The sequence below is a fragment of the Rhinoraja longicauda genome, chromosome 9, assembly GCF_053455715.1.
Source record: "Rhinoraja longicauda isolate Sanriku21f chromosome 9, sRhiLon1.1, whole genome shotgun sequence".
NCBI lineage: Eukaryota > Metazoa > Chordata > Chondrichthyes > Rajiformes > Arhynchobatidae > Rhinoraja > Rhinoraja longicauda.
Window position 1 is genome coordinate 54462507 of NC_135961.1, and position 13739 is coordinate 54476245.

The 13739-nt window shown below is 44.2% G+C and overlaps 1 protein-coding gene across 1 annotated transcript in view; it reads left to right on the forward strand.

Moving 5' to 3' along the window:
* The window catches only part of LOC144597072 (uncharacterized), a 28914-nt gene extending 16621 nt beyond the window's left edge, over positions 1–12293 (forward strand). The window contains exons 5-6 of the mRNA XM_078405987.1: positions 8218–8356; positions 12236–12293. Of these exons, the coding sequence (XP_078262113.1) occupies positions 8218–8356; positions 12236–12293 (197 nt within the window). The remainder of the gene's footprint in view (positions 1–8217; positions 8357–12235) is intronic.
* Positions 12294–13739: the final 1446 nt, after the last annotated feature.

A 13739-nucleotide genomic window follows, 5' to 3' on the forward strand; every position in this document is an offset into this window, starting at 1 on the left:
TTATTCACAAAACTCCAAGAAATTGATCAAACATTTTTTACACACACAACCATGTTGCCTGGCTGATAATCTTGAGTTTTCTTAAGTGCCCTGAAATAGTATTGTTAATAACACAGTGGCATTGGGGCGCAGTCGTAGAGTTGCTTATAGTGCCAGAGACCCAGGTTTGATCCTGACTATGGGTGCTATCTGTACCGAGTTTGTATACGTTCTCTCCCTGACCTGCGTGGGTTTTTCCCGGGAACTCTAGATTCCTCCCACACTGCAAAGACATAGAGGTTTGTAGGTTAATTGGCTTCAGTAAAATTGTAAATTGTCCCTAGTGTGTAGGATAGTGTTAGTGCATGGGGATCGCTGGTCGGCGCAGACTTGCTGGGCCAAAGGGCCTTTTTCTGCGCTGTATCTCTAAACTAAACAAAATTAAATTGACATCTAATATTTTCCCTTTGGCAGATATACATTAACCGGCCTGTAGTTTCCTGCTTTCTGTCCAAACTAATGGAACCACTCCTGAATCTGGCGAGTTTTTGAAATGTCTCAGCAGGCTCTGTTTGGATCTGGGGACAGGTTACCCTGCAGCACCAACTATTTGCTAAGCACCACTTCCCTGGTTAATACGATTCCCCTGAGTTCTTCCCTCTCTTCCAATTCCTGGTGCAGAACTATTTCTGGGATCCCGATGGAGAGGTCTGATGCAAAATACCTGTTTAATTCCTAGTTGTTTAATTATTGTCCATTATCAATTCCCCGGTCTGATTTTCCACAGGACCAAATATCCTTGTTAAATCATTCCTTTCCAAATATCTGTGGAACCTCTTGCTTTTGTAACTGCAGTGCATTTTGTTGATGGCACCCACCTAGTCATGGTGCGATAAAAATGGAGGGTGTCCTAATGTTCAACGGTGTTGACTGTTGTGGGAGCTGCACTTGTCCAAGCAGGTGGAGAGTGTTCCATCACTTTCCTAACTTGCTCCTTGTAGATGCTGGAAAAGATTTGGGAGGTCAGGAGAGAATCATTCGCCCAATATGCCTAACATCTAACCTACTCCTGTAGTCAGTGTCTATGTGGTCGGTAACCCCAGATGTTGATGGTGGGAGGCTCAGCAATGGTAATGCACTGAAGTCAAGGTGAGATGGTTAAACACTCTCTCTTTTTGGAGACAGTCATTACCTAGATCCCTTGCTGCCAGTCCTACTTGCCACCTATCAGTACATGCCTAAATGCTGTTTGGGTCATTGATGGGGCAACTGAAGTTGGGCCCAGGAACTCTTACAGTGATGGTTGACCTGCGCCTCCCATGACATCCTTCCATTGTGTGATGAATGTCTTCAACCACTGGAGCATTATCCCTTTGAAGCCCATTGACCGGTTTTACCAGGGCTCCTCGATGCCGCACTCAAATGCTGCCTTGATGTTGAAAGGGATCCCTCTCACCTCACCTCTGGAATTCGGCTCTTTGGTCCATGCTTGGACAGGCTGTCTGGTTTTATTTATATTTTACCTGGAAAATCAGTTTCCTCTAAATCGGCTCGCTGTGTGTCAAAGCATGCTGGTGCTCTTGGTTGCTAACTGCTCCAACTCCCTTTCCCATCCCCATATTGACCTTTCTGTCCTCAGCCTTCTCCACTGCCAGAGTGAGGTCACATAAAAGCTGGATGAACAGTTCCTCTTAGTCCACTTGGATAGCTTACAACCCAACATTATAAACATTGAATTATCCAAATCCAAGTCATACAACTCTATCCCCACATCTCTTTCTCTCCCCATTGCATACACATTTTTCCCACCACCCCATTACTGTGTTCCTTTCAGCTCCTCCTTATGCTCATCTTCCCATCTCCGTCCCTTATTTCTCTTTTATCCCATCTCTTTCCCTTCCCATGTATCCTTATACCCAAATCGCTCAATCTAACTGCACCTTCTTCTTTTCTTATCTCACAACCTTCTGTCTCCTTTTTAGGCCTTCTAGCCTTTTTTCACTTACTCCACCCATCTGCCAATCCACCCTCCTTCACCTACATCCATCTATCACTTACAGCCTTTGCCCCACCCCTATGTCTCTCATCCAGCTTTCTCCCCTCTAGTCCGTTCGTCTGAAGAAGGGTACTGACTCAAAACATCGACTGTTCATTTCCCTCCGCAGATGCTGCCTGATGCGCTGAGTTCCTCCAGCAGTTTGTTTTTGTTCAAGATTCCAGCACCTGCGGTTCCTTGTGTCTCCAGGGCATGAAATCAGTCTGGCCAATACCTGGCACCTAAACCACTCCAACGCTTCGACTCTGAACCATCTCCAAGTGCCCCAATCAGCACATTAATGGACATGGATGTCACTGTTGCTGAATGAACCAACTACTTGTCTTTGACATTGGCCAAAATAAGCTGGCCTTCAACTTAAATGATCTGGCTTCCCCTCTGGTCCCAGATATGGACACTTGAGATGCTTTTCCCAGTTGAATTTCCATCTTAACTCTTGTCTAAGAGTCTAGAATATTGCTCAGAGGTGTGAGTTCAACTCTCACCAAGGCAGTTGGAGAAATCAAATTAGAGGAATTTAATACATCACACGAGCACAAGAAAATAGGAGCTGGAGAATTGCTTTATTATTGTCACATATAGAGAGATAGAGTGAAAAACATGGTTTTATGTGCACTCCAGCCCAATCACACTATACATGAGTACATCAGGTGGTGCAAAAGAATAAATAATCAGAGTGCAGACTGTAGCAGTACAGCCACATAGGAAGTGCAGATAATTTAAAAAAATGCAAGTGCCACAATGAGGTAGATTGGAAGATCAGTGTTATATCCTTTTCAAACAAGACATCCATTCAAGAGTCTGATAACAGCAGATAAGTTGTTTTTGAATGTGGTTTCTTAGTGCTTTCAAGTTTTTGTTTTTTTTCCGGATAGAGAGGGGTGAAGGGAGAATGACCAGAGTATAAGTGATCCTTGATTATGTGGAAGCATGAAATATATATGGAGTTAACAGCAGGGATGGAAGTGGTTGGTTTGCATGATGGACTGGGCTGTGCCCTCAACTCTCTACAGTTTCTTGGCATTTGTTGTGATCATGGCTAATCAATGCTCAACTCTCAACCTTGCCCATTCCCCATAACCCTCTACTCCTCGATCTTTCAAATATTTATCTATCTCCACCTTAAAGTTAATACTAATCTGGCATCCACCACCTCCGGGGGCAGAGAATTCCAGAGGTTAACTGATTTCTCAGAGAAAACGTCTGCCCATTGCAGTTTTAGATGACCAGCACCTTATTCTGCAAAGAAGTGAAAAGAGATTACAGATGCTGGAATATGGAGCAAAAATCAGAAAGCTGGTAGATTGATTTAGAAGACCCGTTCCCTGGTGTTCCCCTCCCACACACATTCAATCCACCTAGTTTTCTCTCTTTCTTTCCCTTTCCCATTTCCTGCACTCCCCCATTTGGATCCATCTGGCCATCATCTTGTTCCACATCACCTACCAGCCTCTGACCCACCCCTCCCCACTTTCCCCACCATTCTCGTACTGTTATGCACTGATGGTTTATCCCGTTCCCACTCAGTCCTATTGTAAGGTCTCGATCCAAAACATCAGTCTACACCTCTTGTCACCTGACCTGCTGAGATCTTCCAGCTTTGAGATCTTCCAGCTTTCTGGTTTTGACCCCATATCTTGCAGTTATGTCCCCTTGTTCAAGACTGTCCGGCCAGTGGAAACATCCCAGCATCTCCTCTCTCAAGCCCTTTCAGGACCTTGTATGTTTGAATAAGATTGCCCCTTGTTCATCTAAACTCCAAAGTATACAGATGCATACAAAGTATAGAGTATACAGATGCAAACCGATCAGCCTTCCTTAATAAGACACCCTTCTCATCCTTTGAATTGGCCTGTGAATCTCCTGTATACAGTGTTCAATGCTACTTTATTTCATTATTAGGTAAGGGGAACAAAACTGTGCGCTGGTGAGGCCTCGCGAACACCTGGGACCACTGGAACACAACCTCCCTATTCTTAAACTCCGACCCCTTTGCAATAAAGGCAAATGTGCCATTTTCCCTCGTAACTACCAGTTGGACCTGCCTACTAACTTGCTGTAATTCGTGCACTAGAACACCACGATCCCTCTGAACTTCGCCCATTTGCAGTCTCTCTTCATTTTGACAATATTCACCTTTTGATTCCTCTAACTGGTGAGCATGACCTCACACTTCCCCACATTGGAACACAAAACATACAACAGGGCAGCACAGGAATAGGTCCTTCAGTCACAATGACTGTGCCAAATGCTAAATTGAGCTCATCTCTGCCTGCATATGGCTCCATTCCTTCCATATCCATGTGCCTATCTAAAAGCCTCTTAAATGCCATTATAGTATCTGCCCCCAAAAATCATCACTACTCTTTGTACAAGATAACTTGCCCCACATATCTTTAAATTTTGCCACTCTCAAGTTAATGTTATGGCCTCTAGGCTTTGACATTTCCACCCTGGGAATAGATTCTGACTGTCTACCATAACTATGTCTCATCATTCTAAATCATAAATAATGTTATGTATATTTCATACATACTTACTACCTCTATCAGATCCCCCTCAGCCTCTGATGCTCCATTGAACTCCACTTGTCATTTTCATCAAGTTACTCATGCTGTCTATATCCCGTTGCAAAATCACAATGTTCTCATCACCACATAACATCTATTTTTATCTTCCATTCATTTCACCTCAGTGCCGTCTATATCTCACGTTCTCCTTTTCCCTGACTCTCAATCCGAAGAAGGGTCTCGAACTGCTGAGTTACTCCAGCCTTTTGAGCCTGTTTTCAATTTAAACCAGCATGTGCAGTTGCTCCCGACACATCTATTTTTTAATCATCAGCCAATTCAGAAACCTTCTGTCCCTCCTCCAGATTTTTAATGGAAATAGTAAGCAATTGAGAGCCAAGAACCAATCCCTGGGGTACTCTGCCAGCAACATCCTTTCAGCCTGTAAAAGACCCATTTATTCCAAGTCTCAGTTCCCTCCATGTCCACTAGTTTTCCGTACATGCAAACATACTTCCTCCAAGACCGTTGGTTCTTAATTCATGCAGCAGCCTCTTACACGGTAGCTGGTCAAATGCCCTTTGGAAATTTGAATACACTACAGCATTCAGGAACCGACTGGACGCGTGGTTGAATTATCCAGGCATACAAGGCTACAGATCAAAGGCTGGAAGAGGGGAATAAACGGATAGGTGCCCACTGGTTGGCACGGACGTGGTGTGTCGAAAAGCCTGTTTCCATGCTGTATGACTCTATGACTGTGACTTCAACCGGTTCTCTGCAGCAAATCTCCCTCTCCTCAATTTCATTCACTGTCCATTAAACCATGTTGACTAGGTTTGATAATATTCAGCTTTCCCAAACAATTAGTTGTTTCCTTTGATTATTGACTCTGGCAGCTTGCCAACAAGAGATGTTCACCTAACTGGATGATAGTTCCCTGCCTTCTGCCTTCCTCCCTTTACAAATAAGGGCGTCACATTGTTTTCCAAATTTCCAGCATTTCATGAATTTTGTAAAATCTCTGCAAATGAGTCCACCATGTCTCCAACCATTTCATTTAAACCCCTTGGGATCATGCCATTAGGCCCTGGCGATTTGTACACTTTTAGCCTTTAATATTTTATCCCTTCTGATTGAGATTTGTTCAAGTTCTTCCCTGTTATTTGAAATTAGCCCCTCTGTTACCATAGGGATATTGCAGTGCCCTCTATGGTGAAGACTGGTATATAACACGGAATTTAATTGATAAATAAACCTGGAATATGAGTTGATTTATAAATAAACCTGGAATTTTAAAATAAAAGGATGGTCTCAGTAACTGTAACCACAAAACTACAATTGTTCCAAGAAGACAACTGGTTCCCTCACGTTTTTCAGGGAGATAGCTGCTGTCCATACCTGGTCCAACTGGCATGTGACTCCAGAAATATCAATTAGTCACAGAATTATAGAGTCGTACAGCAAAGAACAGACCCTAGGCCCTTCTGATGAAGTACCTATCTGTACTACTGGCATTTACCAGCACCTGGTCCAGAGCCTTCACTGCCCTGGTGATTCAAATGCTCATTCGAATACTTTGTAAATACTCTGCGTCTCGCACTTCAACACTCCCTCAGGCAGTGCATTTCAGATCCTAACCGCCCTCTTGAGGGAACAACATTCTTCCTCACACCTCCTCTAAAACACACACAAATTGCCGGAGTAACTCAGCTAGTCAGGCAGCATCTCTGGAAGGCATGGATGGGTGACTTTTCGGGTCGGGACCCTGATTCTGCTCGGTGCGAGAAAGCTAGAAAAGAGGTGGGGACAGGACAAAGACAGGCAGGCGAGTGATGGGTGGATACAGGTGAGGGGGAAGGAGGCGGTTGATTGGCAGATGGGTGAACAAAGGCCAGAGATGAAGAGAAGTGGACAAAGGCCAGAGATGAAAAGAAGACAAAAGGTTGTAATGATAAGGAGTGAAGACGAGTGAATTGTGAAGCAAGAGGAAGGGAAAGAGGGGAGGGAAAAGGGGGGTGAGATCATGAGAACAAAGTGTGGAGCACAGGGAAGAGAGGGTGAAGAATAGTGAGGTGCAGATTGAGTGGTTATCTAAAATGGGAGAATTCAATGACAATACCTTAAAATCTCTTACCTGTTCAACCTAAACCTCTGTCCCTGAGTCTTAATCACTTCCGCCATGAGGAAAAGTTTCCTATTATTTACCCTATCTTTGCCACTTGTAATTTTGTCTGATCAGGTATCCCACTCACTCTCCACCACTCGAGCATAAACAAACACAATCTATCCCGTCTCCCTCTAACTGGATCGTCCCATCATCGGGATCATCCGGGTAAATCCGCTTTGTACTCTTTTCAATGCAATCAGGCCCGTAACTGGAAAAGGCCTATCAATTTAAGGGCAATTAAGAATGAGCAGTAAATGGCAATCGATCTACTCACTACGCACTACTCACTTCTCCCGAGCGATCAGGAGCGGTAATAATGTCTCGGAGGCTGTTCGGCAGCCGAGGGGTTTACACTGTGTTACACTACAGAGACCTAGCACCAAACCTGAGCTGATGTTGCACTGATACCCAACAACTGTGTCAGACAGATACAAACTGTCCTTTGGCACGATGAGGATGGAGGAGGAGTTCTCCCCCATGGTGGCACATGTTTGTCCCCAGCATGCAAGGCCAAACACATATTACGGGATAGTGTATAGTGGGCAAGCTATATTGAACCTGGGCGACAGTGGTGTAGCAGTAGAGCTGGTGCCTCACAGTGCCAAAGACCGGGTTTCGACCCTGACTGTGGGTGCTGTCTGTACAGAGTTTGTACGTTCTCCCTGTGACTGCGTAGGTTTTCTCTGGGTGCTTTTCTTTCCTCCCACATTCCAAAGACTTTCAGGTTTGTAGGTTAATTGGCTTCTGTAAATTGTCCCTGGTACGGAAGATAGTTCTAGTGTGTGGGGTGATCGCTGGTCAGCGCGGAGTCTGTGAGCCGAAGGGCCTGTTTCCATATTGTATCTCTAAAGTCTAAAGTCTATCTGCCACAGTAACTGCACAAAATCACTCTACTTATCTTGCGTATAAGGGTTTGTTGGACTGCACAGTGATGCATCTGGTAGAGCTTCTGCCTCACAGCTCCAGAGTCCCAGGTTCAATCCTACATTAATCCCCACATTCGACCTTGGGTGCTGTTGTGTGGCGCTCTCCCTGTGAGCACGTGGGTTTTCCTCGGGTACTCCAGTTTCCTCCCACATCCAGGAGACATGGGATTGATGGGTTTGTTGGCTGCTGTAAATTATCCCCCATGGGTGGGTTAGTGGTAAAATCTAGAGGGAGTTGATGAGAATGTGGGGAGAAGAAAATGGGGTTAAAGTAGGATCAATTTGTGGGGGATCGATGGTCAGCACAGACTCAATGGGTCGAGGGGCCTATTTCTGTCCTGTATCTCTCTATGATTCTGTAAAACCAGAACGTGAATGGGAGCAGCAGTGGGCCATTCGGCCCGCATACTTGCTCCACCATTCAGTACAATCACCCTTAACTTTGACATGACTTTAATTTCTTGCTCTGGATTCCCACAGTATCTACAATCTCCAGAAGGGTTGAGGGTCCTGGAGAGGGGAAGTGTTTTCTCCCAGTGGCCATTGCTGAGTTATCTTTATCTACTTGTGTTACAGGTGCTTGGAATACACATCTGGTCCTAGTTCTCCTGGTCTCTTTCCTGGGAACGCTCTTCTTCCTCCTGGCTATTCTCCTTGTTGTTCTGCTCCATGTCAAAGGGTTGGTGTGCTTCAGCAGAGAGGCAACACAGCACAGGTAAACCAATTAAACATCAATATAGAATGACCTGCCAGGGGATGTATTTGAGGCACGTACTATAACAACATTTAAAAGACATTTCAACAAATACATGGATAGGAAATGTTTTGAGACATATGGGCCAAATGCGGGCAAATGGGATTAGCTTAGATGGGGCATCTTGGTTGGCATGGACGAGTTGGGCCAAAGGACCTGTTTCTGTGCTTGCTGTATGACTCTATGACTATGTGCTAATTAGGGACAATCAGCATGGCTTTGTCCGCGGCAGGTCATGTCTTACAAACTTCATTGAACTTTGAGAATGCGATAAAGGTGACCAAGGAGTGTAGGGCAGAGGATGTTGTCAACATGGATTTTCAAGTTGCTCATGGTGGGCTGATCCAGAAGACAAAGATGCACGGGGTCACAATGATTTGGTCGTTTGGATTCTGAACTAGATTACTCATAGAAAACAGAGCAATGTGGTGGAAAGGTGTTACTCTGGCTGGAGATCTGTGACCAGTGGAGTTCTCCAATGATCTGTGCTGTGACAATTGTGTGTCATATACTCATAGGCAGGTTGGTTAGTAAGTTTGCATATGACACCAAAGTTGCTGGGGGTCACGGACAGTGAGGAAGGCTGTCAAAGTACACAGCAAGATATTGATCAACTGCAAAAATGAGCGGAGAAATGACAGATGAAATTTAGTTGAAGTAATTATGGCGTATTGCACTTTAGGAGGTTGATTGTAAGGAAAAAGTATAGGTAATAGAAAGACCCTTAATAACATTGATATACAGAAGGATCTTGATGTCCAAGTCCATAACACCCTGAAAGTGTCAGCGTGTAGACAGGGTGGTGAAGACAAATGGTATGCTTGCCTTCATTATTTGGAACATTGAGTAGAAAAGTCAGGAAATCGTGATGCAGCTTTATGGAATTTTGATCAAGCCGCATTTGGAGAATTGCATGCAGTTCTGGTCACCCTATTACAGGAAGGATGAGGAGGCTTTGGAGGGGGTGCAGAAGTGGTTTACCAGAATGTTGCCTGGACTAGGGGCTATTAACTACAAGAAGAGGATGGACAAACTTGGTTTGTATTTTTTGGTACTCTGGGGGATGAATGAAGATCTGATAGAAGTGTATAAAATTATGAGACACATACTGTATATAGTGTAGATCATCAGAAACATTTTTGTTCTGGTTTAGAGGACATAGTTCTGGACTATGTCCTCTAGTTAAAGTCTAGTTAAATACTAGAGAACTTAGCTTTAAAGTGAGAATGGCAAAATTTAAAGTAGATGTGGTCTTTTACTCAGAGAATGATGGATGCCTGGAGCGTACTGCCAGGGCTGGAGGTGGAGGCAGATTTTAAAATGTTTTTAGATAGGCACATAAATACACAGGGAATGGAGAAACATGGATCAGATGTAGGCAGAAGAGATTAATTGGCATCATGGTCGGTACAGATATTGTGGGCCGATGGGCCTATTCTGTGGTGTATGTTCTAACTTCCATGTTCCTCTAAAGACAAGACCAATATAAAATACCTGTTGACTCCATCTGACCTCGCCTTGTTTTCCATGAATAATATCCCAGGTTCACTTTCTATATCAATTTTATTTTTAACCTTACTGGAGAAACCAACATTGAACGTTCCTGGCTACCTTTCTCCTACACTATAACTTTTCTTTTATTAATTTTTCCTTAATTAATCTTTTTTTGTCATTCTTTGTGGAGAAAATAAATAAGAATGATCTTCTATCCTGTCTCCTGTCTTTGCCATGAGGCAGATACTATTGTGATGTTTAAGAGGCTTATAGATAGGCACACAGATATGCAAGGAATGGAGGGCAATCTTCTAACCTGCATTCTGTCCTTGCCATATTGTATGGGTTTTCTTTCAGTAATTTATATTTAAGTTTCAGTTAAGCACAGAAGGTGGGACAACCACTTTGAAATTTTATTTCTCATCGGAATGCATTGACAAACCGAATCGACATCTCCATTTCATTAACACAACATGTAAATAAGGGTTAATTTCAGAGAAGTGATTAAAAACAATTAATGATATTTTTTGTAACATAGATTGTCCATATTAAACTATAGTCTTTTGCATTGTTCAACAATTCACTAATCCTTATTACTCTATTTTAGAAAAACAGGTTACATTGAGCTAATCCGCTTCACCAGTTGCATGTTCAATTTTGCTTAGGCGATGATATAATGTTAGAGTTAGTGGCGCTAGGTCCAGTTGGGTAGGGGAGAGAGGGTGGTGGGCATTTGCCATAACAGCTTGTGACAATACAGGATGCCGCATATGACAGGACCATACCCGAAATATTTTTGTCAAGAGAAAGATGCCCTTGTAGTTGGCCTTCTCCAATCTTCCTTGCCAGAGTGTGCTTCCCTTCCCATCATGATTTGATGTCACATGTGGGATAGGTTCATCTCCCTAGCAACACAGAGCTTCGCAAACGGATGGAGACCAAGGGTTCTCCGCATGGGAAGTGGATCCCATGTGTTTTTCTGAGTTCAACTTAAGCACCAACCCAGTCTAATGTGATTGGCAACGTGGATAGCCATTGAGCCATTCACATGTGCCATTATAATTGGTCGGTAGAGGTTATTAATACCCATGCAGGAGAAAAGACCAGGCAGATAGGGCTGTTTTATGTGGGTTACATGAAGCCACAGCTGAACAGTGATTTGCACCCCATGCTGACTGAATTACAACAGCGGACTCACTTGTCCTACAAAAGGGAGACACTAGCTCGATGGATCAAACAGTCTTCCTGTGCATTGCTACCATTTTGTGTTTCTGGAACCATTTCATCACTGAATAATCTCCATTCAGTAGAATGGCAGCAAAATTAAGGAGTGAATTTATTGTAAGATGCAATGTTGCATGAGGAGGATTGGCTGTATCCTCAACATGGCCAATGCCACAGTCAGAGCTGCACTTTCGTTGAGGAGCTGAGTGTGGGGGAGGTGTGAGGGGAAGGACAGGGTTGGTGGAGCGAGAAAGGAGATTAAAAGAGAGACTGAGGAAGGTAAAGGGGTGGGGGGTGAAAGGGGATGAGGGAAGAGATGGAATGGAGAGCGAGAAAAAATGGAGAGCGAAAAGGGTGATGGAGAGAGAAAAAAATGGTGGAGAGAGAGAACATAGGGTGGAAATAGAGAAAGGGATGAAGAAAGAGAAAAAGGGTGGAGAGAAAGATAAGGAGATGGAAAGAGAGAAAACGGATGAAGCGATAGAAAAGGTTGAGAGAAACCAAAGCGATGAAGAGAGGGAGAGAGAAAAGTGATGTATAGAGAAAGGGGGGTGGAAAGAGAAAGGGTAGAATGATAGATGGACAAGGGGTTGAGTGAAAGGGGTAACCAGGCCTTGAAAGGACATGGAGAGATAAAGATGGAAAAGGAGAGAGAAAATGGGAATGCAGAGAGCAAAAGGGTGGAGAAAAAAGTGGTCTTAAGAGAGAAAGGAGGGTGGGGAGATGATATGGAGAGAGGATGGGGAAAAGTGAGAAATGGGAAAAAGAGTTGAAGGGAATAGAGGGGAGAGAAAGGGGAATGGGGGAGGAAGATTGAAAAGGGGAAGTGGAGCATATGGGAGGAGGTGGCCATGTCTACTCGAGGCCTGGTTACCCCTTTCACTCAACCCCTTGTCCATCTATCATTCTCCCTTTCCCCAGAATGTGAAGCCATTGAGTCCACTGTGAAGTCCGTCCTTTCCTTTAACTTTGGCAGTGTTCTCCAGGCACCCATCACTCTCTGAGGAAAGGCACCTGCACATCTCCTTTAAATGTTGCCCTTCCCATTCATCTTAAATCTATGTCCAATGGTCTTTGAATGGGCCCAGACCTTTAACTCTGATTTCCTCTTTTACTACACAGTGCGTCAGTTCTCATGCAACAGGATCCACGAAAGATGTTCCACGACAAGGCACGTTGATTCCAGGTGATGCTTGGCCTTCTCCCTCACCATGTCCCATCGTGTTTCTGGATTATTCTGCACCGGAGACCCCTCTCCCTGGGGGTGCTATGGTAAAAAGTTGACTCCTGCTACCTTCACCATCACTTCTGCATTCTGCATTCTGCACCGAAGGTGATGCAAGGAATAATTCCACTGGCATTAATGGGCATCATGTCCCACCAGAGCAAAACATTCGGATATTAAACAGGTCAAATTCCCAGTGTAGTTTAATCTCAGTTTGTTACCTGCTCTCTTTGTACTTCATAAAAAGCTTTATGATTGGATTAAAAAATAGAACTATCTCAAAATTTGGCAGACAATGACACCAAGGTCAATCATGTGGCAGGCTTATAAAATGGGAGTTTATTGATGACCAGGTTTTTGTAAATATCTGAAGAAAGACAATGAAGCCAACCCCAGGTACCACTTACACATGCAGAGTTAGTCAACTCTTTACCTGCAATTTCTCAAGTTGACAAAAACTGTGGCGATAATCTACTTGCGAATCACATCTTCCTTCTCTTTAACAATTTGGCTTATTTAAGAACATCCGGAAAAGGAACTTTCATATTTTATGTGTAAGAAAATATCTGCAGATGCTGATACAAATCGAAGGTATTTATTCACAAAATGCTGGAGTAATTCAGCAGGTCAGGCAGCATCTCAGGAGAGAAGGAATGGGTGATGTTTCGGGTGGGGACCCTTCTTCAGACTGATGTCAGGGGGGGGCGGGACAAAGGAAGGATATAGGTGGAGACAGGAAGATAGAGGGAGAACTGGGAAGGGGGAGGGGAAGAGAGGACAGAGGAACTATCTAAAGTTGGAGAAGTCAATGTTCATACCACTGGGCTGTAAGCTGCTCAAGAGAAATATGAGGTGCTGTTCCTCCAATTTCTGGTGGGCCTCACTATGGCACTGGAGGAGGCCCATGACAGAAAGGTCAGACTGGGAGTGGGAGGGGGAGTTGAAGTGCTCAGCCACCGGGAGATCAGGTTGGTTAAGGCAGACTGAGCGAAGGTGTTGAGCGAAACGATCGCCGAGTTTTTAATGGATCTTTCATCTTTTATGGAGCTTTTGTGATCTTATAATATTTTATGAATTCTGAACTCACGCACACAGAGGCGTATAGACTGGAACAAACATCGAGGGCGATGAAGGGTCCCGAACCGAAACTTCACCTATCCACATTCGCCAGGGTTACACCAGCACCTTGTATTTTTCCTTGGTAAACCAGCATCTGCAGTTCCTTGTTTTCACAAACACACACACCGGTGCACCAGGCACAAGTGCAGTCTTTCTCTCTCGTGTACACACTTGTGCACACACGCATCGGCGCGCAGATTGAAACACACACACACTCTCATATATCCACCCATAAACAAATGCCATGGCCGCACCGACCAGCGATCCCCGCACATTAACACC